General features: G+C 38.3%; 1 protein-coding gene across 1 annotated transcript; it reads left to right on the plus strand.

Moving 5' to 3' along the window:
- Positions 1 to 1,444: 1,444 nt before the first annotated feature.
- On the plus strand, positions 1,445 to 4,977 carry LOC306899114 (galactose-specific lectin nattectin-like). The gene is made up of 7 exons (XM_079465163.1): positions 1,445 to 1,482; positions 1,587 to 1,654; positions 2,268 to 2,357; positions 3,910 to 3,995; positions 4,102 to 4,224; positions 4,432 to 4,543; positions 4,768 to 4,977. The coding sequence occupies exons 2-7, from the start codon at positions 1,594 to 1,596 to the stop codon at positions 4,836 to 4,838; spliced, it is 543 nt and encodes a 180-aa protein (XP_079321289.1). The 5' UTR covers positions 1,445 to 1,482; positions 1,587 to 1,593; the 3' UTR covers positions 4,839 to 4,977.
- The last annotated feature ends 4,650 nt before the right edge of the window (positions 4,978 to 9,627 follow it).

Here is a 9,627-nt window from a genome sequence, read left to right on the forward strand (position 1 = left end):
ATGGTACTGTACTTAAGTACACATTTTATTATCTGTACTTTACTTGAGTTCAGTGCACAATTTATCTGGCTAGCGATCTGCCAGGACCTCTCACAAATTTTCTAAACTCGCGGTTTTCTGGCTAGCTTTGAATGGCCATTTGGTAGATTTTTTAAGGAAATCTGGCAACCCTGGGATCTTCCTTGCTAAACTAATGTAAATGTCGGTGCTTCGACCCTGCTGAAAGCGCTCTAAAAAGAATAGAACAATAAAAGACGAAAAAGGCACATGCATTTGGAAAAAGAATGACATTTTCAATGAAGTTACTATAGTTGAAGTATTCCTACTGAAATAACAACAATAGAACCCTGACAAAACTACAACCAAAAATAATTGAATATGGTGCCACATATGAGAATGCTCTCAGAGTTAAGGTCCCACATATGAGAATCCTCATGGATTTAGATATTACGATACTATCAGAAGAGTTTTGTGGTCGTAAGTGTAATGGGTTATAGCGCAACAGAAGGTCTGTTAGATAAGCGGGAGCTAAACCGTTGAATGCTTTATAATTAATTAGAAGTACTTTATATGGTACTTAATGGGTAGCCAGTGCAGGGATGATAAAGTTGGCGTTTGGGTTTCTAGACCCTTTAAGAACTCTAGAAGCTGCATTTTGAACTGACTGTAAATTATGTTTAATTATGAAGCAGGACAACCACTAAGTTTTGAGTGGTAACTTCTATAAGGTGAACGTGAACTTTAAGATCACAAAATGAAAAATCTGTCATCATTTGCACCCCCTCTTTTCATTTCAAACCACTATGACTTCCTTTCTTGCACAGAACCCCAACGACGAAGATATTTTAAAGAAAGTTGGAAAATGAACATCACTGGCCAGTTAACAACATTCTTCTAAATGTATTCTTAAACCACATTTTACTGTTTAATAGATCAACTGAACGAAATCCTTAAATATGAATAGTTTTATACAAAAGTTTGAACTCAGCTGCATGTGCATACAGGCTCGAATGAATATTTTCTTTACTGAGACTAGACACATCACATGCATCAATGACAATCTTTTATCACTGTATAAATAAAGAGTTAAGGATCAATTATATGGCTTCTGGTTAACACCTTTCCACATTATTAAGCTGTATGAAACATATAGATCATAAAAATGTTATTGCAAATGTTAGTTTTACATTTTTAAACTTCCATGTTATAAAGCGGAAAGAGTAAAATAGAAATACTCAATAACAAATATTAAATAACACTAAATATTTGAGTGATGCACACTTAAACTAAAAAGTAACTACTAAAATACACAGTTCTTTAAGTTATGGTTAGAACAAATATGCTTATGAAAAACTCAAATTTTATCTTTGTTATCTTTAAACAACCGTGTTATTTACACTTCATGAAGATTAAAGTATAAAAGCAGGACTTCTCCGATAGCTTTAAACATCTTCAATTCTGACAGCAACAGTCGTAAAAACGGTAAGTTTGATTTTAACGCTCAACTACTGAACTTTTGTCTTTAACTACTAACCAACAGAGTGCATGTAAGTACAGTATCACTTGTCCTGAATATTCTTTTTCAGATTTATCATGGCAGTGATAAGGGGTCTTGTGCTTCTTTTCTTGGTCTTTTCTTTGGAGTATGCAGCAGGTAAACAGGACATATAACATTGCAAAAACTCTGACAGACTGTTCTGTTGCTGGGTAGAACAACAATTTTTCTATCCATAGACATAACGCTTTTGAATATAAATTGACCAATTGTGGTTTTGCAAAAAATGACAAATTATAACTTCCCACATTCCCCAAATATGTAAGAGTTGAGGTGTGTTGAAGTTAAATCTGTCAGTCATAACAAACTGACAAGAGAGAGACTAATGAGACCCAGTACTTATTTTCATTTATTTATATATGAAAACAACAATATATAAAATATTTTTGTTACATGTTTATCTAATCCACATATGTTTCTGATTTTCTTTGCATATCTATCTATTGGTAAATTTTTTTAATTGCTAATAAAGCGGAAGTGTTCAGGTGTTGTTACTGTTCTATATATTGACATTGTAAATTATAATCACGATTGTCCTTGCAAGACCACTGTATTCTATTACGGTTAGTTTTTATCTCTGTCTGCAAATGTATTGGTTCAGCAGATCTCTTTATGTTTTTTTTTGCAACTCGAATAACAATGTTATATTGCTAATGCTCCTCTTATTTGTTTTCATAAATATTCATATAAACTACAATTGTTTGTATTACAGCTCAAGTTAATCCATGTGTAACTCGTAAACCTTCAACCCGAGGAGGACAGCCAATCCCTGCCACTCCTCCTCGTCCGACACCAGTGACAGGTAGGTGCACTCGGTTATCTTCCTTTGAAGGTGAGAGAAGCTTGACAGATTGTGGGAAGTTTGGCTTCTAATATTCAGCTGGGCTTCTAAGCGTTGGGGTATACTGATGGTCTGCAGTATCCGAGTTGGCTGTCATTTCTTTTACAACTTGTGGTGTCCTTGAACTAATTTAACCCAACCACTAGCCTTTCTCGTGCTTGACCGAAAGTAAACTCAACCATGGACTTGACAAGTTCATCCTTCAACAGCACATGCGCATACAACTGTCCTGTTTCACTCCTCCTTCCACGGTTAGCCACACCCATACATGAATAATAATTACTGTGCATCTTGCTCAATGCCAGATATGTACGCCTTTACTAAAACATAAATTAATAACAATCTTGTAACCAGTCCATGTCATTTGATTCACTGGTTAAGAAATAAGCAGAAATAATAGTTTTTGACTTTTTGACCAGTAGGCAAAATAATTGCACTTTCTTGACATTATATAACAGTATTACTGGGTCTTATTACTCTCATTGTCAGATTGTCATGAAGAAGTTGGTTTTGGAACATAATTGGAAGTCATTGAAAGTGCTTTTGCTACACTTATGATAAAGTAGGATTTTGGTAGTAATGTTCCTTGTGATTGCTTGTCAGTATTAGCTGATACCTGCTAGAATCGAACAAAACTGCGTGTTGCTGGCAGAAAACCACACTAGACTTTCAAAACAGTGTGTTTTGTTTCATAACTCATTGTTGCTTTCTCATAGCAGTGATTTATGCCATTTTCAAGGGTACCCTGTCATGATTCTGCTGCATCATGTCATGTTTCTCTTAGTGTAGTGGCAGGATCATGACAGAACCTCATGTTTTGTGTGGAGAGAGGCCATTATTGTTCTTATGGCCTTCCATACTCTCTCTACTGTCTCGTCTTTGTTCCCATCCTCTCGTTACCCTCGTTATTGATTAATGCCCTTCACCTGTTTCCCTCTTGATTTGCTCCATTATTTAATGCCCTTGTGTCCTCTGTCTTGTGCTGGTTCATTGTGGTTGTGTGGTGAGTCCATGTGTCTTGTCAAGTCTAGGTCAGTGTATTTGTAGTTCTTGTTTTGAGTTTGTTAAGTCTTTGAGTAGTTAGTCTTAGTCACGTTATTGTATCCATGTTTTGTTCTGTTACCCCCTCGTGGGTCTTTGTTTTGTCATTTATTAAATTATTTGTTAACCCCTTACCCGCTGTCTGCACCTGGGTCCTCTCTCCGTGTCTCACCACGAGAATCATGACATACCCTGTATAAAAGGACCCATAAAAACTGCATTTATTGTATGTGGATAGGATGTGCTTTTAAAATCGAGGATGCTAAATTCTGGCAGACATCCCCCAAAAATGTGCGAGTGAGACAGCTGGAAAAGTGAAAGACTAATCATTCAAATATTATAATGATTATTAGGATATGTATTGTGTCTAAAGCACAAATACACCAATACAAAGGACAAAGCAACAATAAAAAGCTACTAAAAATCATGATTTGAGCATTACAAGATCTCTAATATTTAATGTCTTGTGTAGCTGAAAAATGCACAGTTGGATGGACACGTTTTGGAGCACAATGCTTCAGGTTCTTCCCTCAGACAGTTAACTGGGCCACAGCAGAGGTACTGTTACTTAAACATTATACAAGAATACTAAGCTACAATTCCTCGAACTATTGAAGCTAAAAGATTTTGTGAAATGATATTAAAAGCATGTGTCTTTTATTAGAAACTCTGTCAACTCTTTGGTGGGAATCTCGCATCGGTGCGCACTAGAGTGCGAAATGACTTTGTTCTGAATCTGGTGCCTCGTAACACACGTGCTTGGATTGGCGGTCATGATGGTGAAGTGGTAAATAATTTCCATAACATGTTCATAAAAGCTGTAATGTTGCGGAGTGATGGCAGACTAATTTGTCCATTTTTATCATAATGTTTATATTTAGTAAACAAATATTCTATCGATACTATAATTTCTTATGTTAAGTTTGAATGATTACATCATCAATGCAATCTGAATACAGCCGTGCTCTCTCTATTGACTCTTCTCACTCTTTAGGATGGACAGTGGCTGTGGAGTAATGGAGCTAGATTTGACTACAGCAACTGGTGCAGAGGAGAACCAAACAATCATCGCCGTCCAGAGAATTGCCTGGAGATCAACTTTTCTGGTAAGAATTCCTTTTTTGTTTTTTGAATCAAGTCAATCCAGACAATTTACAATCCTATATAATATCATAGAGTAATATAAAATGGCTAGTTTAGGAGTGACAAAATATTGAACAAAACATATAATTTGGTAGATTCGTTTATTATTATTCAGACAGCAACAATGATCAAAACCTATTTATACACATATATTTAATGTTCATTTCCTTTTCATCTTGACTTACAGGAAACCGTTGCTGGAATGATGAGTCTTGTTCAGTTGGAATGGGTTATGTTTGTGCTCAAAAACCCAGATAAGAAGATACTCTTCATTAAAAGTATACTTTGATTGTACAACATGTACCTTTATAATTTTCTGATCTTTTTTCTGAACTTCAATTTTCTTTCCGAACTTTTCTGAAATACTTCTAAAATCAATAAAAGCATTTCAAAAGCATATCGTGTGAATTCTGGTCGTTTTGTGTAGCAAACAGTGGTTTAAAACCAGGTACTTACATTGATGCATTTGGTAGAAGCTTTCTTCCAAAGCGACTTACAATACGTTATACTATACATTTGTTTCTAAGCAGCAATACTTGGGCCAAAGTGTATCCGTTAAAACCCACAGATTAAATAATATTGTGAATAATTATCATGTATTTTGTTATATCTGCAAGTTAAAAAAACATTTAAAGAGTACGTAACATTGGATTTTCAAGATCCTACTTTGGTTTATGGAGTGTCCAAGAACAAGTTTATGTATACAGGGGAGAATACAGAGGGTAAACAATGAACCGACAAGGGACAGAGAGAAACTGGGGCTAGATAAAGGGAAACACTAACGAGGACTAATTATACAGGTAGAGTGGCGGCAGGTGACTGGGATGAAACCCTAAGGGAAAGCTAACGGGACGATTGGACTGAGTAGGTGAGAGGAATAAAACACTAACTGTGTGTTCACACCGAGCGCGAATGAGGCGTCAAGCGCGAGTGATTTACATGTTAAGTCAATGTAAAGACGCGATAGACGCGCTTGCGGCGCGAATAGCGCGAATGAGGCGGCGCGAATGACGCGAATTGCGCGAATGACGCGAATGACGCGAATTGCGCGAATGACGCGAATGAAGCGAATGACGCGAATTGCGCGAATCGCGCGAGTTGAAAAATCTGAACTTTGGCGGAAATTCGCGCCGCGTTAACCAATCAGGAGCCTGCTTGAGTAGTGACGTAGACGACGTAGCGAGCAGAGGCAGAAATAAAAAATGGAGGACACGCTCATCTCAGTGTGTGGACACCCGGAGCTATATGATACGTGTTCATAAAAATAGGAATAAAAAGGATCTTGCTTGGAAGAAAGTGAGTGAGGAGGTCGGAGAATCCGGTAAATTGTAAAAACATTTTCGTGAAGCGAATTTCACTCGCGAATGACGCGAATAGCGCGAATGACGCGTTTTTCACGCGCGAATAGCGCGAATGACGCGAATGAAGCGAATGACGCGAATGACGCGAATGAAGCGAGTAAACACAAAATGTTCAAGCGTCAAACTACTCGCGAATAGCGCGTTTTTGACGCCTCATTCGCGCTCTATGTGAACACACAGTTAGGGGAAGATAGACCATGTACGGTGACAAGACTAGACACTAATGCAGAACTAACAGAGAAACAAGGGACCAGACCGGACGAGACCGGTGGGGACTTGCAAAGAGTGGAGTGAGTCACCCGCGGCAGGGTAGGGCTGGACGCCTGCGGCTGCGCAGGACTGGGCAACGGCCCCCTCCTCGGCCTCTTCTTCGAACGGCCGACACGACGTGTGGCTGGCTGAAGAAAAGCGGTGAGGGGCCCAACTGGCTCCATGCTAGAGTCAGACGGGGAGTCCCACGACTTCCTCAGTCCACGCCTGCCACGGAAGCTTGCTGGTGGTGGAGAGGCTGCAGGGAGCGAGGCGGATGGTCTTGGGGTTCCAGGGTGATAGTACCCATCCTGAGGACTCGTCCCTCCAGTATCGCATCCAAGGGGGACGAAGAGACAGGACGTGCTGAAGCCCTGGGCCGACCCTGATTCTCAGTGTAGCTAGCCTCAGCCTCTGCATCCCCGAGCGGTAGAGCGGCTCCATAAATAAAAACCCACAATGGGGAAAACATCAACAAAAACAAGAAGACAAAACCAAATCTCCCACAAGGGGGGACAAAACAAGGTTCTTTGAATAATAAAAGAAACTATAAATCCACAAACTTGGCACAGGAGCAAGGGCAGTCCAAAACACGAGGAAGGGTATACAGGGGAGAGTACAAACAATGAACTGACAAGGTACAGAGAGAAACTGGAGCTAGATAAAGGGATACACTAACAAGGACTAATTACAAAAAAAAGCTAACAGGAGGTTTGCATGGAGCAGGTGAGAGGAATGAAACATTAAGGGGAAGATAGACCATGGCCGGTGACGGGCAAGTGATAAGACTAAACACTAATGTACATCTAACGGAGAAACAAGGGGGCAGAGCTAAGGACGCAACACTGGAAGACGTGTGGCACAAAGTCAAAACAAAGGTCAAGTGTCTCCACACAAAACATAACAGAATCAGGCATGAAACTGTCACGACCCTGTCCACAGAGCTAGGAAACTACTGACCAGGACAGGATCATGACAAGTATACTTTTACTATTTTAGAATTATATGATACAGATAGTACTCAACTCAGTTCTTGAAATAAATCATTTGAGAGTTAATAGATTGAACACTAAAATTAACCGATTTCATAGCTAGATAAACGAACTGTAATACCCCAGAAATAACGGTACATGTAAACATTCATTTCATAAAAATAATTCATAAAAATGAATTGTAACCATTGTTTCTTCAGAAGTTCTTCCTTTGGTAGTTGAAATAAGACGGACTTCGTTTCACAACGTAGAACACAAGTTCTAGACATGATGCAGACGCATCACGAATGAGCGACAGTGTTTTGGGGAGGAGAGTGATGTTTTCCAGGCAGTCCCAGCAAAACGTAGGCGGGGACTATTTCTAGTGACGTAGATATGCAGCGGATAGACTCGGAGTAAATCAACTCTCGCTTGCGTGATTCAGAGACGACTCCCTTTTTTACAAGTGAGCTCTGATCTCATCCGCAGGTCCTTCCAACTCCATCCCCCCACACCGTACACTGACCCGTACTAGTCACTTTGTGCAGCACTGGACTGCCCACTACCTCATTCAACATCAGTCTGCCCCTCTTCAACTACTCCCTCTATTGACAGGTTAAACAAGCCTTCTCTCTTTGTCACTTTAAACAGACCAATAAGATCTTTGCACTACCTGCCATTACCTATTTTCTTTTTTTTCTTTTTAAATATTCCTGCATGTAAAAGTTGTATTTTACATATATATAATAATCAGTATTTATCTGTATTTTTTAAATATATATATATATATTTATTCTGTGTAGTGTTTTTTGTATGCACCATGGGTCTGAGAGTAACGCACTTCCAATCCTCTAAATGTATGTACTGTACATGTGGCAGAAGTGACAATAAAGCAGACTTTGACTTAGAAATGCTATTACAGATTTATTACAGGAAAAGTTCCTTTTAATTCATTAAAAGCATCTATGCCAGCACAACATCAAAAAGGTGATGTTTGCAAAGTTAATTCCATAAATTCGAATTTAGCTTACAACAATGCAAATACAGTACCGTTAGGAAATCTCTTTCACAAATCCTTGAAAAAATATAAAATGTAAGTATTTAATTTATCAGTCAGCTCTGCGTGGCATGCTTTAAGAATTATTCAAAATTAACATATCACATGCATCAATGACTATCTTTGATCACTGTATAAAAATAGAGATAAGGATCAGGTATTTAGCTTCTTCTTGGCACCTTTCCACAGAATAATTAAAGTTTGTATAAACAGTACACAGATCCTTAAAAAAGTAATTGTGAATGTAATATTTTACATTTATTAATAAATATTTTTAGTGTTAATAGAACAGAAAGAAAAAAATAGAAAGGTCAAATATGAAATAACGCTTCATATTTCATATTGTGTGTTGTACATTTAAACTAAAACGCTGCTAGTTAGTATTCGTGTTAAAATAACCAGGGTCCATCTTTGCTCTTGGTTGTTGACGGAGATTGCCTGAGCTGGGATGATCAGTCAAGTCCACAGGCTCGATGGAGAATAGCTCGTGACAGCTGATGCTGATTTCGATGGTACTGTACTTAAGTACACATTTTATTATCTGTACTTTACTTGAGTTCAGTGCACAATTTATCTGGCTAGCGATCTGCCAGGACCTCTCACAAATTTTCTAAACTCGCGGTTTTCTGGCTAGCTTTGAATGGCCATTTGGTAGATTTTTTAAGGAAATCTGGCAACCCTGGGATCTTCCTTGCTAAACTAATGTAAATGTCGGTGCTTCGACCCTGCTGAAAGCGCTCTAAAAAGAATAGAACAATAAAAGACGAAAAAGGCACATGCATTTGGAAAAAGAATGACATTTTCAATGAAGTTACTATAGTTGAAGTATTCCTACTGAAATAACAACAATAGAACCCTGACAAAACTACAACCAAAAATAATTGAATATGGTGCCACATATGAGAATGCTCTCAGAGTTAAGGTCCCACATATGAGAATCCTCATGGATTTAGATATTACGATACTATCAGAAGAGTTTTGTGGTCGTAAGTGTAATGGGTTATAGCGCAACAGAAGGTCTGTTAGATAAGCGGGAGCTAAACCGTTGAATGCTTTATAATTAATTAGAAGTACTTTATATGGTACTTAATGGGTAGCCAGTGCAGGGATGATAAAGTTGGCGTTTGGGTTTCTAGACCCTTTAAGAACTCTAGAAGCTGCATTTTGAACTGACTGTAAATTATGTTTAATTATGAAGCAGGACAACCACTAAGTTTTGAGTGGTAACTTCTATAAGGTGAACGTGAACTTTAAGATCACAAAATGAAAAATCTGTCATCATTTGCACCCCCTCTTTTCATTTCAAACCACTATGACTTCCTTTCTTGCACAGAACCCCAACGACGAAGATATTTTAAAGAAAGTTGGAAAATGAACATCACTGGCCAGTTAACAACATTCTTCTAAAT

The sequence above is a fragment of the Barbatula barbatula genome (assembly GCF_947034865.1).
Source record: "Barbatula barbatula genome assembly, chromosome: 9".
Taxonomy (NCBI): domain Eukaryota; kingdom Metazoa; phylum Chordata; class Actinopteri; order Cypriniformes; family Nemacheilidae; genus Barbatula; species Barbatula barbatula.

Bases quoted from the DNA above. Each gene is read 5' to 3' on its own strand.
- LOC306899114 (XM_079465163.1), top strand. From the start codon at position 1,594: ATGGCAGTGATAAGGGGTCTTGTGCTTCTTTTCTTGGTCTTTTCTTTG. The intron at 1,655-2,267 runs GTAAACAGGACA...TTTGTATTACAG, and splicing joins TTCTTTGGAGTATGCAGCAG to CTCAAGTTAATCCATGTGTA. The intron at 4,225-4,431 runs GTAAATAATTTC...CTCACTCTTTAG, and splicing joins GCGGTCATGATGGTGAAGTG to GATGGACAGTGGCTGTGGAG.